At 45.3% G+C, this 21,875-nt stretch overlaps 1 protein-coding gene across 1 annotated transcript in view; it reads right to left on the reverse strand.

Moving 5' to 3' along the window:
- The window catches only part of LOC146772769 (rho guanine nucleotide exchange factor 11-like), a 253,935-nt gene extending 232,461 nt beyond the window's left edge, over positions 1 to 21,474 (reverse strand). Inside the window, 2 exon segments of the mRNA XM_085637031.1 lie at positions 20,637 to 20,698; positions 21,427 to 21,474. Of these exon segments, the coding sequence (XP_085493157.1) occupies positions 20,637 to 20,698; positions 21,427 to 21,474 (110 nt within the window).
- Positions 21,475 to 21,875: the final 401 nt, after the last annotated feature.

Here is a 21,875-nt window from a genome sequence, read left to right on the forward strand (position 1 = left end):
GGTTTGGGCCTCTGTTTCTCTGTTTGTCAGTTGCAGGTCAGTGTATAGGATGTATTTGGCCTTGTTGGATATGTTTTGTGGTGTTGTGGGCCTCGGATTGACTGTCCTTGTGTTTTTTTGGTTAGTCATGGTTCAGTAGGAGTGTTTTTAGCGTCTGTACGGTGCGTACATGGGCTATGTTGTTGTACAGTGCTGTCCTTTGCCATGGCTTAGTACGACTCGTACATGCTCGATGTTGGGTGAGGGTGCTGGTGTGTGGGCCTGGGGTAGGGTGCGTACGAACACGGGTGGGGTGTTGGTACGCTCCATTCATACACGGGTGGGGGTTCGGTCCGTACATACACTGGTGGGGTGGGGGAACGGTCCGTACATACACTGGTGGGGTGGGGGTACGGTCCGTACATACACTGGTGGGGTGGGGGTAAGGTCCGTACATACACGGGTGGGGTGTTGGTACGCTCCATTCATACACTGGTGGGGGTTCGGTCCGTACATACACTGCTGGGGTGGGGGTACGGTCTGTACATACACTGGTGGGGTGAGGGTACGGTCCGTACATACACTGCTGGGGTGGGGGTACGGTCCGTACATACACGGGTGGGGTGGGGGTGCGGTCCGTACATACACGGGTGGGGTGTGGGTACGGTCCGTACATACACGGGTGGGGTGGGGGTACGGTCCGTACATACACTGGTGGGGTGGGGGTACGGTCCGTACATACACTGGTGGGGTGGGGTTACGGTCCGTACATACACTGCTGGGGTGGGGGTGCGGTCCGTACATACACGGGTGGGGTGGGGGTTCGGTCCGTACATGCACGGGTGGGGTGGGGGTACGTTCCATGCATACACTGGTGGTGGTACGGTCCGTACATACACTGGTGGGGTGGGGGTGCTGTCCGTACATACACGGGTGGGGTGGGGGTTCGGCGCGTACATCCGCGCCCTGGGGGCATTTTGCGCGTACATGCGGGGCCTGTGGTGGGGTGTTCGGTGCGTATGCGGACACGTGTCTCCATGCTTGCTGTGGGAGTTCGGTCCGTGCGGTGTTTTTTGCATACAGTTGTAAAATCGAAAGGACGAGAGTGATCGTACTAGCGCGGTCGGACTTCATTTTTCCCGATCGTATTGTAAATCGTCCGGGGATGTGTCGGACACAATTTCCGACCCAAGGACGTGTGGGGAAATGTTCCAGATGTGATTCGTATGGAGTTTTTACCATGCGAATCGTACTTGGCAGTTTGTACGCTACTTGTACGATTCGTACGGTTAAAAATCCAGATTCAATTCGGCCGGGGAAAATTTTTACAGGATCCGAATCGGCACCTTAAGTGTCCAATTTTCCCCTCCTTCCATATTGCACCTTAGTTAGTTTGCCGAAATCTACAGATTTATTTTATGGAGAAAATCGGGAGTGCTATATAAAAGTTTTTTAATGTAAAATTTCATATATAATGCATATTCCCCTTTCAATAAAGAGAAATTAAACTCATTAATCTGATCCCAAGCTGCAATGGATATCTGGAGTCCTCCTTTGAATGCCATTTTTTGGGTGGCTTTCCCATGATGTTTATCTGCCCCCTGGCTGCGTGGGAGAGAAGCCAAGCTACTGATTTTCTTGCGGGTTTTAGATTGTATCAGCTCCCCAGAGAGTTTCATAGTTTCAATTATTTTATGTGTAAGAGATTCAAATCCCGTAAAACATGTCTAATTTTAACATAGGACCATTGCAAAAATTGTTTTACAATGTTTAATGCTAGTCTCTATTTCATTCAAATTTTTTCAATTCCCCTCCAAAAAGTCAAATTTTTTTCGATAGCCGTTGCTCATATAATTAGACATTACATTCCTATCTATCAAAGGATCCTCTACTATATAAACTTCTGATAGCAGTGCTACTCCATTAATGGTGTGAATCGTGTAGTTCAGAAAGTTATTGCATACGTTTGATGTTACACTGTAGTGTCTTGTATCTGACTTTCTTAGAGGTTTTCGCTAAACTCATAAAACCAATAATATCATATTCTTGATAAATTAAATCTAAGAAGAAATGATTGTATCTTTTAATGTTTAAATACTTGGATGATCTATATGTGGTGTGTGCAAAATTCTCAAAATAATAAAAATCAGGGCGGCCTAGACCTCCTTCATTTACTGGTCCATAAAGTGCATCTAAAGCTAAGCTTTGTGGTTTGTTTGCTAATAAAAAATGGAAAACATGCCTTGCACTTCTTTAAAGAATTTAATTTAGATTGAATTAGGGATGGCTAAAAACAAAAAAAATGCTTAAAGGTAAAATTAACATACGGCTCAATGCAGCCTGACCTGGTATTGAAAGGGGTAAATTATTAAATTTTGGAAACAGTCTTATTATATCTTATTAATGAAGGGGACATCATTTAAAACATACAGGTCATTTACATTTTTAGAGACGTATATACCAATATACCTCTTGGGCCTAGTAATGACCTGTAAGCCAAGTTCTGTTATTAAAGTGTTGGGTGCAGTGTTACAGAACAGATTTATTTATGTTATACCCTCCAATTAGCTGGTATTCCTGGAATAATCAAATATATATTTTTGAACTTTTAAGTAGGGTCTAAGAAACAAAGCTATATCATCAGCATAAAGCTTTATGTTTATAATTCCTGGAATTAGGGATGTCAGATTGCTATTTGAGCAAATGGCTATTGCTAACGGCTTTATAAAAAGAGCTAAAAGTAATGGCGACAGAGAACAACGTTGTCTTGTTTCTCTGTTAACTTTGCAAACGCCAATCTTGTTTGAAGTAATAATTACTTGGGCAGAAACCTCTTTATAAAACTTGGATATTGTATTAATAAATTCAACAGGGAATCCAAACTCAGTTAGAATATAGAAACTAATTTCCCAGCAAACCTGATCAAAAGCCTTCCTGGCATTTAGTAACATAATCTGGGCCGGGTTTTCGTTTTGACTAAAATAATCAATACCTTCGACTAAAATACTGGTATTAAATGTTAGGTGTTTAATTTATACAAATCCACACTGATCTAAATGTTTAATTGACACAACACACTTATTCATTCAGTTTGACAATAATTTGACTATAATTTTATAATTGGTGTTTAAGAGGCTTATAGGCCTGTAAGAATTAATGTCCTCCTCATCTTTGTACTTTTTCAAAAAGCTGGTGAATACTGCCATAAGGAAAGAGGGTGGTATCTCGCCTCACATCAAAATATAATTGGCTAACGTTACTAATTCAGGATTTATTATTGAATAACCTTTCCTATTTATTTCAGCATGCAATTCATCTTCTCCATATGTTTTTCCATTAGTCAGAGATTGCACTACAACTTCCATTTCTTTTAATGTAACATCGGTCAACATATTCTCAATTTGCCTATAGTTTTGGAATGAAGAATTTAATAGGAAAATCCTTTAGTTTTAAAATATCTACCTCTTGTCTAACTTAATAGATTGCTTCATAGTGTTTGGACAACTCCTTCTGTATCTGTACTTCATTAGTGATGCGAATATTTGTATCTTTATTTACCAAGGCAGTAATCCTATTGTGTGCCTGTCTTTCTCTTATTTGCCAAACTAAACATTTATCAGAAAACTGACTCTCCTCATACATTTTTTTTGAGATATACAGAGTTGGCCAAATACCCTTTAGTGTAATAATAATCTTGCATAGCTTTCCGTGCTTGCACTAATGTTGATTTATTTTTAATGTTTTTATCCCTTATATATTGATCATTTGTTGTCTGACTTCTAATTCTAATTGTGCTCTATGTACATTTCGGAGGCATCCATCTGCTATATCTTCAGTAGTAATATATCCATGTGTAGTAGCTTTAAAAGCCTCCCAGATGCCTTTTACTCTAGCTGCATCCTATTCAGTTGAAAGAAGCTTTCTATTTTATTCTGGGTTTCCGTACACCAGTCTTCATCCTCGATGGGGATGTTGATGATGGCTTAAGTGCCCCAAGCCCTGATACTTCCAACTTTACCAAAGAATGATCAGAAAATCTGTTTTGAATATATGTGTAGTGGATTAAACTTAAATTGCATGAAGTAAGAAAATAATCTAATCTTGCCACTGTTTTATATTTAGCTGAGAAACATGAATATTCTCTCATATTGTGAAATTGTATCTGCAATATGTCTATATGATCTAATCTTTGCATACATTCCGCTAATACCGTTTTCATAGGTGGTTTATTCAGTTTCTGTGTACCAGAGGATGAATCCAATTCAGGATCCTGCAAAAAGTAAAAATCACCCCAAATATCACTGTTCCAGGATTATGCCCTAATGGGTGATAGAGCTCCGATAAAGGGGTAGGATTGTCTTCAAATGGTGCATATTTTGTGGCTGTGGTTAACCTGTTATTAATAATCAAACCACTGATCAAGCCCACCTGCCTTCTTTATCAACCTGAAAGTAGGCGATCTAAAAAAAGAACAATCTATTTACGAAAAGTGCTATCCCTCTATGAGCAGCACTTTCTGGTGAAAAATACCTAACTATGCCCACTGCCTAAACATACTATATGTAGATTTCTTTTTATTCACATTATGCATCTCCTGGATGAATACAATGTCAGGGATATATCCTCCTACCCATTCTTCAGTGGCTTAGCTTTTATTTAATTATTGAAGCCATTGATGTTTAAGGAGAGATTAAGACGTATAATTCAAAGTGCAATGTGCATACACTCTAAAGTGCCTGCTTCTGCTTAGTGTACAATGCATTTATTCATTTAATGTAAACTAATTATTTAAAGTGCTGGTGGAGACAATGGTAAAATAATTAGCATATATACAAAGAAGCAGACCGAGACCTTGCTACAAGAATGACTAAAGGCAGATTTAAAACTCCGCAAAACCAAAGGAAATGATGGACGGAGTGTTGAACATTGCAAGCACTCACCCCCAGTCAACTGATCTGGGTTTAATCCACCACCGTTCTTTAGCCCACTCTGCCACCCCAGTTCAGACATGGCCATATGCACATCAGTCTGACCCTGTGCCTCATGGGAACAGTCCAGCCCGAACTGCCAAGCCATGTCTTCCCTGGACCGGAAACAAGCTTCCTAGGACCGGTTTCTGGCATTTCAGCCGTCTTCAGCCAGGCTTGCTTGAATCCAGTGGCAAAGTGAGCAAGGGACTCACGTCTGAGCATACCCTGCCAACTTATGGCGAACAAAGCAAAAAAAAAGGAAATGATGGACGGAGTGTTGAACATTGCAAGCACTCACCCCCAGTCAACTGATCTGGGTTTAATCCACCACCGTTCTTTAGCCCACTCTGCCACCCCAGTTCAGACATGGCCATATGCACATCAGTCTGACCCTGTGCCTCATGGGAACAGTCCAGCCCGAACTGCCAAGCCATGTCTTCCCTGGACCGGAAACAAGCTTCCTAGGACCGGTTTCTGGCATTTCAGCCGTCTTCAGCCAGGCTTGCTTGAATCCAGTGGCAAAGTGAGCAAGGGACTCACGTCTGAGCATACCCTGCCAACTTATGGCGAACAAAGCAAAACCAAAGGAAATGATGGACGGAGTGTTGAACATTGCAAGCACTCACCCCCAGTCAACTGATCTGGGTTTAATCCACCACCGTTCTTTAGCCCACTCTGCCACCCCAGTTCAGACATGGCCATATGCACATCAGTCTGACCCTGTGCCTCATGGGAACAGTCCAGCCCGAACTGCCAAGCCATGTCTTCCCTGGACCAGAAACAAGCTTCCTAGGACCGGTTTCTGGCATTTCAGCCGTCTTCAGCCAGGCTTGCTTGAATCCAGTGGCAAAGTGACCAAGGGACTCACGTCTGAGCATACCCTGCCAACTTATGGCGAACAAAGCAAAACCAAAGGAAATGATGGACGGAGTGATGAACATTGCAAGCACTCACCCCCAGTCAACTGATCTGGGTTTAATCCACCACCGTTCTTTAGCCCACTCTGCCACCCCAGTTCAGACATGGCCATATGCACATCAGTCTGACCCTGTGCCTCATGGGAACAGTCCAGCCCGAACTGCCAAGCCATGTCTTCCCTGGACCGGAAACAAGCTTCCTAGGACCGGTTTCTGGCATTTCAGCCGTCTTCAGCCAGGCTTGCTTGAATCCAGTGGCAAAGTGAGCAAGGGACTCACGTCTGAGCATACCCTGCCAACTTATGGCGAACAAAGCAAAACCAAAGGAAATGATGGACGGAGTGTTGAACATTGCAAGCACTCACCCCCAGTCAACTGATCTGGGTTTAATCCACCACCGTTCTTTAGCCCACTCTGCCACCCCAGTTCAGACATGGCCATATGCACATCAGTCTGACCCTGTGCCTCATGGGAACAGTCCAGCCCGAACTGCCAAGCCATGTCTTCCCTGGACCGGAAACAAGCTTCCTAGGACCGGTTTCTGGCATTTCAGCCGTCTTCAGCCAGGCTTGCTTGAATCCAGTGGCAAAGTGAGCAAGGGACTCACGTCTGAGCATACCCTGCCAAATTATGGCGAACAAAGCAAAACCAAAGGAAATGATGGACGGAGTGTTGAACATTGCAAGCACTCACCCCCAGTCAACTGATCTGGGTTTAATCCACCACCGTTCTTTAGCCCACTCTGCCACCCTGGGGGTGAGTGCTTGCAATGTTCAACACTCCGTCCATCATTTCCCTTGCTCACTTTGCCACTGGATTCAAGCAAGCCTGGCTGAAGACGGCTGAAATGCCAGAAACCGGTCCTAGGAAGCTTGTTTCCGGTCCAGGGAAGACATGGCTTGGCAGTTCGGGCTGGACTGTTCCCATGAGGCACAGGGTCAGACTGATGTGCATATGGCCATGTCTGAACTGGGGTGGCAGAGTGGGCTAAAGAACGGTGGTGGATTAAACCCAGATCAGTTGACTGGGGGTGAGTGCTTGCAATGTTCAACACTCCGTCCATCATTTCCTTTGGTTTTGCTTTGTTCGCCATAAGTTGGCAGGGTATGCTCAGACGTTAGTCCCTTGCTCACTTTGCCACTGGATTCAAGCAAGCCTGGCTGAAGACGGCTGAAATGCCAGAAACCGGTCCTAGGAAGCTTGTTTCCGGTCCAGGGAAGACATGGCTTGGCAGTTCGGGCTGGACTGTTCCCATGAGGCACAGGGTCAGACTGATGTGCATATGGCCATGTCTGAACTGGGGTGGCAGAGTGGGCTAAAGAACGGTGGTGGATTAAACCCAGATCAGTTGACTGGGGGTGAGTGCTTGCAATGTTCATCACTCCGTCCATCATTTCCTTTGGTTTTGCTTTGTTCGCCATAAGTTGGCAGGGTATGCTCAGACGTGAGTCCCTTGCGCACTTTGCCACTGGATTCAAGCAAGCCTGGCTGAAGACGGCTGAAATGCCAGAAACCGGTCCTAGGAAGCTTGTTTCCGGTCCAGGGAAGACATGGCTTGGCAGTTCGGGCTGGACTGTTCCCATGAGGCACAGGGTCAGACTGATGTGCATATGGCCATGTCTGAACTGGGGTGGCAGAGTGGGCTAAAGAACGGTGGTGGATTAAACCCAGATCAGTTGACTGGGGGTGAGTGCTTGCAATGTTCAACACTTCGTCCATCATTTCCTTTGGTTTTTGCTTTGTTCGCCATAAGTTGGCAGGGTATGCTCAGACGTGAGTCCCTTGCTCACTTTGCCACTGGATTCAAGCAAGCCTGGCTGAAGACGGCTGAAATGCCAGAAACCGGTCCTAGGAAGCTTGTTTCCGGTCCAGGGAAGACATGGCTTGGCAGTTCGGGCTGGACTGTTCCCATGAGGCACAGGGTCAGACTGATTTGCATATGGCCATGTCTGAACTGGGGTGGCAGAGTGGGCTAAAGAACGGTGATGGATTAAACCCAGATCAGTTGACTGGGGGTGAGTGCTTGCAATGTTCAACACTCCGTCCATCATTTCCTTTGGTTTTTGCTTTGTTCGCCATAAGTTGGCAGGGTTTGCTCAGACGTGAGTCCCTTGCTCACTTTGCCACTGGATTCAAGCAAGCCTGGCTGAAGACGGCTGAAATGCCAGAAACCGGTCCTAGGAAGCTTGTTTCCGGTCCAGGGAAGACATGGCTTGGCAGTTCGGGCTGGACTGTTCCCATGAGGCACAGGGTCAGACTGATTTGCATATGGCCATGTCTGAACTGGGGTGGCAGAGTGGGCTAAAGAACGGTGATGGATTAAACCCAGATCAGTTGACTGGGGGTGAGTGCTTGCAATGTTCAACACTCCGTCCATCATTTCCTTTGGTTTTTGCTTTGTTCGCCATAAGTTGGCAGGGTATGCTCAGACGTGAGTCCCTTGCTCACTTTGCCACTGGATTCAAGCAAGCCTGGCTGAAGACGGCTGAAATGCCAGAAACCGGTCCTAGGAAGCTTGTTTCCGGTCCAGGGAAGACATGGCTTGGCAGTTCGGGCTGGACTGTTCCCATGAGGCACAGGGTCAGACTGATTTGCATATGGCCATGTCTGAACTGGGGTGGCAGAGTGGGCTAAAGAACGGTGATGGATTAAACCCAGATCAGTTGACTGGGGGTGAGTGCTTGCAATGTTCAACACTCCGTCCATCATTTCCTTTGGTTTTTGCTTTGTTCGCCATAAGTTGGCAGGGTTTGCTCAGACGTGAGTCCCTTGCTCACTTTGCCACTGGATTCAAGCAAGCCTGGCTGAAGACGGCTGAAATGCCAGAAACCGGTCCTAGGAAGCTTGTTTCCGGTCCAGGGAAGACATGGCTTGGCAGTTCGGGCTGGACTGTTCCCATGAGGCACAGGGTCAGACTGATTTGCATATGGCCATGTCTGAACTGGGGTGGCAGAGTGGGCTAAAGAACGGTGATGGATTAAACCCAGATCAGTTGACTGGGGGTGAGTGCTTGCAATGTTCAACACTCCGTCCATCATTTCCTTTGGTTTTTGCTTTGTTCGCCATAAGTTGGCAGGGTATGCTCAGACGTGAGTCCCTTGCTCACTTTGCCACTGGATTCAAGCAAGCCTGGCTGAAGACGGCTGAAATGCCAGAAACCGGTCCTAGGAAGCTTGTTTCCGGTCCAGGGAAGACATGGCTTGGCAGTTCGGGCTGGACTGTTCCCATGAGGCACAGGGTCAGACTGATTTGCATATGGCCATGTCTGAACTGGGGTGGCAGAGTGGGCTAAAGAACGGTGATGGATTAAACCCAGATCAGTTGACTGGGGGTGAGTGCTTGCAATGTTCAACACTCCGTCCATCATTTCCTTTGGTTTTTGCTTTGTTCGCCATAAGTTGGCAGGGTATGCTCAGACGTGAGTCCCTTGCTCACTTTGCCACTGGATTCAAGCAAGCCTGGCTGAAGACGGCCTAAATGCCAGAAACCGGTCCTAGGAAGCTTGTTTCCGGTCCAGGGAAGACATGGCTTGGCAGTTCGGGCTGGACTGTTCCCATGAGGCACAGGATCAGACTGATTTGCATATGGCCATGTCTGAACTGGGGTGGCAGAGTGGGCTAAAGAACGGTGATGGATTAAACCCAGATCAGTTGACTGGGGGTGAGTGCTTGCAATGTTCAACACTCCGTCCATCATTTCCTTTGGTTTTTGCTTTGTTCGCCATAAGTTGGCAGGGTATGCTCAGACGTGAGTCCCTTGCTCACTTTGCCACTGGATTCAAGCAAGCCTGGCTGAAGACGGCTGAAATGCCAGAAACCGGTCCCAGGAAGCTTGTTTCCGGTCCAGGGAAGACATGGCTTGGCAGTTCGGGCTGGGCTGTTCCCATGAGGCACAGGGTCAGACTGATTTGCATATGGCCATGTCTGAACTGGGGTGGCAGAGTGGGCTAAAGAACGGTGATGGATTAAACCCAGATCAGTTGACTGGGGGTGAGTGCTTGCAATGTTCAACACTCCGTCCATCATTTCCTTTGGTTTTTGCTTTGTTCGCCATAAGTTGGCAGGGTATGCTCAGACGTGAGTCCCTTGCTCACTTTGCCACTGGATTCAAGCAAGCCTGGCTGAAGACGGCTGAAATGCCAGAAACCGGTCCTAGGAAGCTTGTTTCCGGTCCAGGGAAGACATGGCTTGGCAGTTCGGGCTGGACTGTTCCCATGAGGCACAGGGTCAGACTGATTTGCATATGGCCATGTCTGAACTGGGGTGGCAGAGTGGGCTAAAGAACGGTGATGGATTAAACCCAGATCAGTTGACTGGGGGTGAGTGCTTGCAATGTTCAACACTCCGTCCATCATTTCCTTTGGTTTTTGCTTTGTTCGCCATAAGTTGGCAGGGTATGCTCAGACGTGAGTCCCTTGCTCACTTTGCCACTGGATTCAAGCAAGCCTGGCTGAAGACGGCTGAAATGCCAGAAACCGGTCCTAGGAAGCTTGTTTCCGGTCCAGGGAAGACATGGCTTGGCAGTTCGGGCTGGACTGTTCCCATGAGGCACAGGGTCAGACTGATTTGCATATGGCCATGTCTGAACTGGGGTGGCAGAGTGGGCTAAAGAACGGTGATGGATTAAACCCAGATCAGTTGACTGGGGGTGAGTGCTTGCAATGTTCAACACTCCGTCCATCATTTCCTTTGGTTTTAGATTTAAAACTCCTCCACGACCTTTCAGGCGCCATCACTTTTCTCATCATATTCATTAGCATTAATCTTTTAACTACAGTACGTAACAAGTTTTTTAAACTGACAGTGCAAAGTAAAGTGCCATGTAAAGTGCATATTAGCATTGATGATAACATTACTTCATTTACCAAACTTAGTTTGCTTGTATGCATGGATGAACTATCCCATTTTCTCCCCTGCAATCACCCCGTGCCCTGCGTAATCCCTTCCGACCATTATCTTTCCCATACCCCGTGACCCTGGTGAGAGGATAACCCACACCACCTCCATACCCCCACTTGGTACCATGAGTGCCATGACCAAGCACCCAGTATTGTGTGCTTACCACTACCGGGGTGACCCAGGTCCTCTGGCCCCCGGTCTCTCACTCCTGGTAGCATTTACACTCATATTTGAGCGGCAAAATCCTTAACGTAAGTATCTCTATCAAATATCAACTCATAATTATTGCCTAACATTTATCATTCATAGTTTATAGGTTTTTATAGTGAGATAGACATCTTCTGTAATAGTTCTTGTGCTTTTGCTACATCTTCCATTAGGTGGAATTTGCCATTTATGAGAACCTTTAATTTCGATTGTTGAACAATGGTACTTGTGCCCCTTTTGCTTTAAAAGTATCAATCATTCTAACAAATTCTCTCCGACTTTTTGCTGCTAATGCAGTGATATCCGAAAAGATTTTAAATGACAGGACTTCTTGTGTCGTCAAAGTTTTTTTTAAATCACCTTAGAAATTATTTTTCTCTTATTCGAAAGTCAGCAAAATTCACTAGAATATTATGAGTGTTTTTTTGTATTAATGGGGCGTTGGAAAGTTACCCTATAGGCTCTTGAAACTGTTAAGTCTCCTGTTGGATTCGTGATTGCTTTTCTCAGCAGGGATTCTACCCAGTTCCGAAATTGTGGGCCTTCAATTGCTTCCAGCACCCCAACTAACCGTAAGTTTTTACACCTGTTGTAATTTTCCATATCCTATAATTAAGCCCCAACGACATCTGTATTTTGCCTAATTTGAATTATTTCCTACTCAAAGGTCACTACCTTGTCCTCTAGGCTAGTTTCTTGTTCCTCAGCTTCTGTCAGACGCACTGGTATTTTACCTATTGTCTTCTCGATTTCCAACAACCTTTCATGTAATGATGCAATCTCCTGTGACTGTGTGATACGCAGCTCTTTTATCTCAGAAAGAATCAACTCGAACATGTCTTTAACCATTTGTCTAGATTCCTCTTCATTTTCTATCTCCTGCAGAGGTTCCTCATTACCTACTAATGCTGTTGCCACCAGCCGAGATTTGTCTATTGCCACTTTTATCCCTGCATGCTGTTGAGCTGAAGACAATGCTGCCTGGGATATTGTTTAATTTATTAACTAGCTGGAGGTAGTTGAAGCTGTCACATCAATATGTGATTTCGAAAAAAGAGGATATTGTTTGCAACAGATGGGAATTGAAAAGGGCACAGCAGTAGATTACTTTTGGAGGCCTCACATTTCGATATTACTTTCCATATCTTCTGTTCTTTCCAGTGTTGCAGGAGGCTAGACATTTGTAGTCTTGCAGTCTCCAAAGTATCTTCATTCTCCACCCGTTTTTTAATCTCCGCCTGGGCCTCTTGGACATCAGGGGTCTCTAATCTATTTGCCTCCAGAAGCTGTTGCACCTTTAGATCCATCGTCTGTTGTGCGCTTTGTAATGTACGTGAGCTACCCAGTGTTTTCTCTAGGATGCTCTTTTGACGCGACCTCTGAACCGGGGTAGATTGATTAACAGGGACAGAATTCGCATTTGGGGGTTTGCGCTTAAATGCGCACATGCTGCAACAGTCACCTTCTCTCCTTTTTTCTTTTTTCGTTATTTAAGCCCCAATTAATCAGTTTCTACTGAATCATGATGTCCTACTACTTTGTTACTTAGAGTTCAGTATACAATTAAGTCTCTTCCTTGTAAAGCATCCAGCAGTTAAGCCTAGAGTTAGAGCAGCAGGCACAATCTCGGATGATGGAGGATTTCTTCAGGAGAAGGACAAGAGACTCCCCATGCTTGTGCATCCTTACCTTCACCTTGTTCCACTGCTTTCAACATCCTCCTTAACCTCCTGGTCCACATTCCTAACAATGACCCCCCCCCCCCTCCGATGCCACCAAAACACTGGCGGTGGCACCACCCAGGGATTCGCAAGAGCCCTGCAGGTGCTCCCGAGATTGCATCCTCGATCCTTTGCTTCCAGGGCGTGACTGAGTAAGTGCACTGACGGGTTTATCTGTCATCATCTCCTCTCAGCCCTGGAGGGATAAAATCAATCAGTATTGTACGGATAGACTGAAAGTACAGCAAACATTGGATGCTCAGACTGCAGTTTTAGGATAGTCACCTGACTTAAAAGTTGACTTCTTCCCAAAAAAACGATTATACATTGTGGTCCTACTAGCTAGATCCTTAATCCTGAAAAGGTGGCGGTCTGATGAAATTCCGACTTTTCAAAATCTACAGTGTAAACTCAATAGGATAAAGGAGTCGGAAAAAAGATATGCATTAAGATCTGGATCATATAGGACATTTTAGAAATTATGGGAAACTTTGGGTTAAGAGGTTTTTCTTTATATGAAATCATAAATATGAATTATATTAAATGGGGTTTTCTTAAATGTATTTGGTTGATTGCGTATAAGAATCATGTGTTAGTATTACTATATAATATTATTAAAGAATGTAATGATATATTTAAACTTGATTCTGTTTTTGTGATTTTTTTATGCTTGTAAGTAAATTTGTATTTTTAGATTATGGGAATGATTAACTATTCCAATGAAAAATAAAAAAGAACTACAACTATGCATGAAAGTACATAACATATAGAATGATTATGACATGCATCATTTAGTGGCTAACAAGCGAGGTAGACAGTTAGCAGTTTGCTGTTCTCCTGGTCTCTGAGGTAGCAGGGTCAGCATACAAAAGAAAGTAAATATGGCACTATGTGCTAGGCCTGCCTTCTTGATTTCCTATCCCTTCTCCCACCTTCTAATCCCTCAGCACAAAGAGGAAGCTGCTGGGGTCTCTAGTTGGAACTAGGGATACAAAATTCCAATACTACCATCAAGGAGCCTGCAAACTGAAGCATCAGGGAAGAAATTAAAGACAGGCCATAAGAGAGCTCATGTAGCTCAAGAAGAAGGTAAGTTAGGATCAGTGTTCCTTCAACAAGGCCTGTATGTTGCCTTCAACCAAGAAATATGAGGTGGAAAGTAGAGTCCCAGCACCATGTGGAGCGAAACAGCCATTAGAACGCGGGCTAAGCCATGCATGCCATTTCCCTGCAAGCGCAACCACGCTTGCCTTAACCAAGCATATGCGTAGTTGAGGTATGCGCGTGGTCTAGATGCTGGAATGGGTGGGCCCAGGAACAGGAAGGATCGAGAGAGGATACAGTGAGGTAAGTGGGGCTGGGGCCAGGTTATGGAGTTTTAGTGCTGGGGATTAGGATGTTTTCAGGGTTCCAGGTGTTGGGGAAGTTTGTAGGGCTCGGGGGGTTGGGTAGTTATTAGAGCTCAGGGAGGTCAGGATAGTTTTTAGGGCTTGTGGTGTTGGGGTAGTTTTTAGGGGGTCATGAAGGGTTGGGTTAGTTCTTAGGGCTTAGGTGGGTAGTTTTTGCAGCTTGTGGGGGTCAGGGTAGTTTTTAGGGCTCGGGAGCTCAAGTGTAAAAGTTAACACAAATATCCCTTTACCAGTCATGTCTTTACCACAAAATTGCATGGTAAAGGCATGCGTGGTAAAGAATGTGTTGTTCAGATGCATTTGTGGTTAGGGTAGCATAGTGGAGGCACACATGGTTTAGCCATGCATGCCTCTATCATACTACCCAATGTGGATCTCCTGTACTGGTCATGGTTGCTAAAAGTAAGGAGCTGGAATTAAACATCAAACATGTGGAGGCTTTTTTCATCAAACAAAACTCAAAAATGGGAGTCAGCACTGGGCAGCTGGGATGTACAGATAGAAGCTGAAGCTGCACCGCTGCACTGAGCCTTTAATGGTAAATCGGCACCTTGGGACATGGCACTGGACATTCGAGGCTAAACCTGCACAAGACAAGATCTCTGCATAGGAAGAAATGACTGGCCATTTCATGCACCTGCACATGTACCGTGAGGCAGCATTGGGTATTTGAAGACATACTGTGCAGGGGGAACTGCACTGAGCATCTGAGGCTAATCTTCCACCACAAACTTTGAGGCTAAAACTGTACTGGATAGTAATGGCTAGATTAGAACATTCAAAAACACAAATGAGCATGGGCATGGGGGACAATGTGTGTGTGGGCACACCTCAATATACATGACCCTACACAAGTATGTGGCTATGCATTGGCAACTGATTTTTGTGTCCGAGCATGTGTTGCTGGTGCCAGGGCACCTGAAAGCTGCAAAAATATTTACATCTCACCCCGGCCATTCAGGGCTGTATTAAACTTTGTTTGCTGTAATTTGCCATTTAGGGGCACATCCTCCTCTGAAATAGTTACGTGGAATTGGAGGCTAAAACTCTACAATGAATCTGCGACTTTGCTTTTGTAGTTATGACTTAGCACATGAGAGTTATGCCTGTTAGTGAGGGGATATCGGTGGGCAATTGTAACAGCCATATTATTGGCTTATTGTTTCTAAATATTGATGAGAAGTTATGAAACAGTTACATAAAGATAGAGATCTGAGAAGAAACTGAGTACCATTAAACGACACATCAAGTTGATTTTTAATCTTGCAACTTTGGAAATTACGGTAAATTTAATTATGTGGAATGAACTGAAGTGAAGTATAAGGAACATTTAACTGGAAAATGATACAGGAGGACACATTTAATAAATTCAACCATGGAGCCTTGAGGAAGCGGGAATCCTTATACACAAAACACATGTTGAATGTATGCCGGCTGCAATCTTTGTGAAAAAAGAAGACATGAGAAGTTCAATATGACTGTTTTCATATAGTTGATGACAGTTTAAAAGTGGTGTTGAAATGGTACTGATGTTATCCAATCTAAAAAAAGATATATGTGAGATAAAAACTGTATTTGTTGGCCACATAAAAAAATAATTCCTATCTAATCATGAGGCTACATTTAAATCTCGTTAAGCTTAATAAATAGATTAACGATTAGTATGATTTAATCTTTTGTCCATTGTGCATCTTAATTGTTTATAGAACTTTTATAGTTCCAGTAATGAGATGGTCCCCATTACAAAGATTACTCTACAGTAGTGTACATTTATTTTACGTTGACGCCGGCTGAATTACCAACAAGTGGTGTTATGCTGTAGCACGGCCACTAGAAAAAGTTCTTAGTTTTTTTGCTTTCATTCTCAACTGATAACTGAAGCTACGGATGGCTATCAGACATTGTGTCTGACAATGGTCTCCCTGGACAATATCTGTGCTCACAGCTAATTGTAGCCTTTACTGATTTAGTTTTGATTGTGGCATCAATGAACCCATTAGGAATGTCTTGAACCCTTTCTCTAAATGAAATAAATGTTTCTAAAAGCAGAAAAATACTTCAGTATCCAAGAGCAGCTGTGAAAAAGAAAATACCTAAGCCAACAAAGCCTTCCTTGTGAATGTACACCTTCCATGATTGAGCCACTTTCTAATGGTCGACAATTGGCGATGGTACACAAATTACTAGGTATTGCTAATGTAAGCTAATTTATAGAACATCCTCTATGATCTTCCTTACCTGCGTCCCATTTTAGGGGTGTATGATGGGGTGGGGTTCACAAGAGACCTGGTGGTGGAAATCTTTGGGTAGTCATGATTTTAATGGTACAAATACTTCTGTTTAACAAGAAAACCTCATAACAGTATTGAAATCCAAGTATAGCAATATGCATGCTGCATACATTATCTGTTTTAGGAAATCAACATCTTCACTGGTATGACTCTTACATCAATAATAGACAAGAGTCACTGAAGTTGAATAGTAAATGTTACACCTCCGCAATCCAACAATTTCCATACTTTTAATTTGACTGGAGTGGGAATAGTACATTTTGCCCCTCCTGAGTACAACATTTTGCCTACATTTTTCTAAATTGTAGTGAGAATTGTATAGTCTAGTTTATAGTGTTTAAATGTATATTATTATGTTTTTGTTTATTGAATTTTATAATATTAATAATGTTTTTAATATGTAATACATTTTTAGTGAGTTGCAATTTTGTATTTAGTTAATTTTTTTATTTGTAATGAACATTATTTTTTAAATATATTTTATGTTTTATATATATATATATATATATATATATATCTTATTACCTTTACAAAAATGATTCTACTATAAATACAAATTATTAGTTTCATAATATTTTTTAATTAGTTATATGTAAATAAATATATATATATATATATTAATATATGTGTGTTTTACTTTTTAAAAATAATTTTAATTGTTTTATTTTTTTTTAACTATTACATATATATTTTTTTACATTAGTGTCATTATTAATATATTTAGGTGCCGATTTAGATCCTGTAAAACCCGGGTACAAATGGTCGTACAGAGCATTTTCTCCGTACGACTCGTACCCGGGAATTCCACCGTACAAACCAGCAAGTACGATTCGTACAGAAATACCATTTCCGTACGAATCGTAAAAAACACCGTACGGCTACAAACTACATACAATTCCGATCCTGGACAGCGCGTACGCGACGTCCGCACGGAGTCAGGCAGCATTTTACGGACCAGCAAGTACGATTCGTACCCACAGCACTCCGCGCGGCTATATTTTTACGGGAGCCAAAAAGTGCCGGAAAAGCTAAGTACGCCGCGATGCACGAGGAAAAGGGGGCCCGCTACGCGACGTACACGCCATCACCCACATCGTACATGTCATCATGTACGGTGCGTACCCCAACATTGCATATGTACGGACCGTACCCCCACCCCCGTATGTACGGACCGTACCCCCACCCCACCCGCGTACGTACGCACCGTACCCCAGGCGTAACCCCACCCACGTATGTACGCACCGTACCCCCACCCCAGCCCCGTATGTATGCGCCATACCCCCAGCCCCGTATGTACACGCCATACCCCCACCCCAGCCCCGTATGTATGCGCCGTACCCCCAGCCCCGTATGTACGTGCCGTATCCCCACCCCAGCCCCGTATGTACGCGCCATACCTCCAGCCCCATATGTACGTGCCGTACCCCCACCCCAGCCCCGTATGTACGTGCCGTACCCCCAGCCCCGTATGTACGTGCCGTACCCCCACCCCATATGGGGCTGGGGGTACGGCGCGTACATACGGGGCTAGGGTGGGGGTACGGCGTATACATACGGGGCTGGGGTGGGGCTACGGCATGTACATACGGGGCTGGGGGTATGGCACGTACATACGGGGCTGGGGTGGGGGTACGGCGCATACATACGGGGCTGGGGTGGGGGTACGGCATGTACATATGGGGCTGGGGGTACGGCACGTACATACGGGGCTGGGGTGGGGGTACGGCACGTACATATGGGGCTGGGGGTACGGCTCGTACATACGGGGCTGGGGTGGGGGTACAGAGTGTACATACGGGGCTGGGGTGGGGGTACGGCACGTACATATGGGGCTGGGGGTACGGCGCGTACATACAGGGCTGGGGTAGGGGTACGGGCGTACATACGGGGCTGGGGTGGGGGTACGGCACGTACATACAGGGCTGGGGGTACGGCGCATACATACGGGGCTGGGGTGGGGGTAAGGCACGTACATACGGGGCTGGTGGTACGGCGCGTACATACGGGGCTGGGGTGGGGGGCTGTACGACTCATACCCCGGGCATTCTATCTGAGGCGCAGCCGGGAGAACGCTTGCAATTATTTTTAAAAACTTGTTGTGATACTGTGGTTTACTTTTAACTCCCCTCCCCCCGGGCACTCACTCTTGTTCACCTCGCTCTGGCCATCCCCGCACAGCTGATATTATCGCTGCCGCGGGCTACATTCTTGACGCCATTTCCCTGATCCCACAGGCCACGCCCACTGCCGTCAGGCCACGCCCCCCGCCGATGGTATTTAAAGCGCGCTGACTACTAGCGCGAGTCAGGGACATTCTATCTCCTGAGGCGCAGCCGGGAGAACGCTTGCAATTACTTTTCAAAACTTGTTGTGATACTGTGTTTTACTTTTAACTCCCCCCCCCCGGGCACTCACTCTTGTTCACGTCGCTCTGGGCATCCCCACGCAGCCGATATTATCGCTGCCGCGGGCTACATTCTTGACGCCATTTCCCTGATCCCACAGGCCATGCCCACTGCCGTCAGGCCACGCCCCCCGCCGATGGTATTTAAAGCGCGCTGACTACTAGCGCGAGTCAGTGGACATTCTATCTCCTGAGGCGCAGCCGGGCGAACGCTTGCAATTATTTTTTAAAACTTGTTGTGATACTGTGTTTTACTTTTAACTCCCCCCCCCCCCGGGCACTCACTCTTGTTCACCTCGCTCTGGGCATCCCCGCGCAGCCGATATTATCGCTGCCACGGGCTACATTCTTGACGCCATTTCCCTGATCCCACAGGCCACTCCCACTGCCGTCAGGCCACGCCCCCGCCTCCCTTTCCTATATATAATGTGCATTTCCCGGCCGCGGAGCGGACGAGCGCAGTGGGCGCGCCGTCAGCGCAAGCCCGTCTGCGCCCGTCTGCGCCCGTCTGCGACCGGCCGGGACCAGGGGCCACGCACCCTGCTCCTGCTCCTGCTCCTGTCTACACCCCAGCTCAACTGCTGTCCTTTAATTCGATCCAGTCCATCGCCCCTCCCCTGCTTCAGCATGTAGCCGCTCTGGGCATCTCTGCCCCTTCGCCCCCTTCGTCTGGTTCTGCTTCTCTTGCCCCCTTGCTATACGCTCCTTCTCCCCCTGCCCCACCTCCCCCTCCTCCACCCACTGTGGCTACTGCCTACCTTCTAAACACTCGATCAGCAGGCAGGCATCAGCTTGAGCTTTTCAATCTACTGGACACTGAAGCCCCTGATTTTCTGTTCCTTACAGAGACTTGGTTCTCAGCCGACTCCCTCCCCGATCTTTTATCCACCCTCCCCGACTCTTACTACGCCCTTCGGGCGGACCGCCCTGATGGTAAAACCGGTGGGGGTGTGGCTATGATCACCCGCTCCAGTTTTCAGTTTCAGCCTCTTCCTCATCCTCCCATGCTTGGCGTTGATTTCTTAGTTGCCCGTTCAGTTAATCTTTTGGTTCCCCTTACAATAGTTCTTGTGTATCGCCCCCTCAGAACATGCCCTCCTTTTTCCTGGCTACGCTTGTGGTCCATAATTCGTCTGTGCTCCTCTTGGGCGACTTTAATTATTGGCCGGGCGACCCCAGAGAAGACCAGTTCTCTAAGAATTTCTGGGCCACTCTTCAGTGCCTTAACTTCCTTCCTCATGTTCACACCCCTACCCACGTTCATGGTCATATTTTAGATCAAATATGGTCAGCCAGCCGCACTATTCTTTCCCCTACCATTCTCCCATGCACATGGTCCGATCATTCTCTGATCTCCTTCTCCATTGAGCTCGGCGTACCGGAGAAATTCCTCCTACCCAAGAATATTTCTGCTCGTAATTGAAACCGGGTGGATTTTAATTCTCTCCGTGCTTCCCTTTCATTCTCAACTGATAACTGAAGCTTATGGGTGGATACCAGACATTGTGTCTGACAATGGTCTCTCTGGACAATATCTGTGCTCCCAGCTAATTATGGCCTTTACTGATTTGGTTTTGAATGTAGCATCAATGAACCCATTAGGAATGTCCTGAACCCTTTCTCTAAATGAAATAATTGTTTCTAAAAGCAGAAAAATACTTCAGTATCCAAGAGCAGCTGTGAAAAAGAAAAAACCTAAGCCAACAAAGCCTTCCTTGTGAATGTACACCTTCCATGATTGAGCCACTTTCTAATGGTCGACAATTGGCGATGGTACACAAATTACTAGGTATTGCTAATGTAAGCTAATTTATAGAACATCCTCTATGATCTTCCTTACCTGCGTCCCATTTTAGGGGTGTATGATGGGGTGGGGTTCACCAGAGACCTGGTGGTGGAAATCTTTGGGTAGTCATGATTTTAATGGTACAAGTACTTTTGTTTAACAAGAAAACCTCATAACAGTATTGAAATCCAAGTATAGCAATAAGCATGCTGCATACATTATCTGTTTTAGGAAATCAACATCTTCACTGGTACGCCTCTTACATCAATAATGGACAAGAGTCACTGAAGTTGAATAGTAAATTTTACCCCTCCGCAATCCAACAATTTCCATACTGTTGATTTGACTGGAGTGGGAATAGTACATTTTGCCCCTCCTGAGTACAACATATTGCCTACATTTTTCTAAATTGTAGTGAGAATTGTATAGTCTAGTTTATAGTGTTTAAATGTATATTATTATGTTTTTGTTTATTGAATATTATAATATTAATAATGTTTTTAATATGTAATACATTTTTAGTGAATTGCAATTTTGTATTTAGTTAATTTTTATATTTGTAATGAACATTATTTTTTTAAATATATTTTATGTTTTATATACATATATATTTATATATGAAAAACCAATCCCATTTCAAGAAGTGGGTCCGACACATGCTCCATGGCAAAGGAAACTTTATTGCAGCGAAGGCTTCGTTGTTATTTAAAATAGCGAAACGCTAGGGCAGACGCGTTTCAGCCTTACGGCTTTCTTCAGTGCCCGCTCCACTATCTCGATGTTTACCAACTGGAGGCTCGTTGTTCATAGTCTAAGTAGATTCTCGTTGATTGAAGCAATTTACTGGCCCAACCCCCTTGGCTTCTGCCTCCATAATCCCATTGTAGTCCATCTCGGGGTTTACATGCCCTCCACTGTGAAGTCCAGATACAATGATCGGTATCTTCAAAACACCAAGTGATGTCCCAAACCAATGTTTGGCTGTGAAAAACACTTATACCCCGGCAGACCAACCAGAGTGCAAGGATGAAATTACATCTTTAGCCACTTCCAAGCAGTGGACCGCTACTGACCGCTGCTTGCTCTCTCCTCCAACAGTTCAGACTCCAGTGAGTATATCCAACCATCGGAGGGGGTGACGCGCTGTGCCTTCCAAACACCATACCACAACGCAAACTTGCGCGTCACTCCAGACCGAGAGGCGTGCCGGGTAAGACGGTTGTTTGCAGTCCGTCTAAAACATGAAAAACCAATCCCATTTCAAGAAGTGGGTCCGACACATGCTCCATGGCA

This window comes from Triturus cristatus, chromosome 12, assembly GCF_964204655.1.
Source record: "Triturus cristatus chromosome 12, aTriCri1.1, whole genome shotgun sequence".
Classification (NCBI taxonomy): domain Eukaryota; kingdom Metazoa; phylum Chordata; class Amphibia; order Caudata; family Salamandridae; genus Triturus; species Triturus cristatus.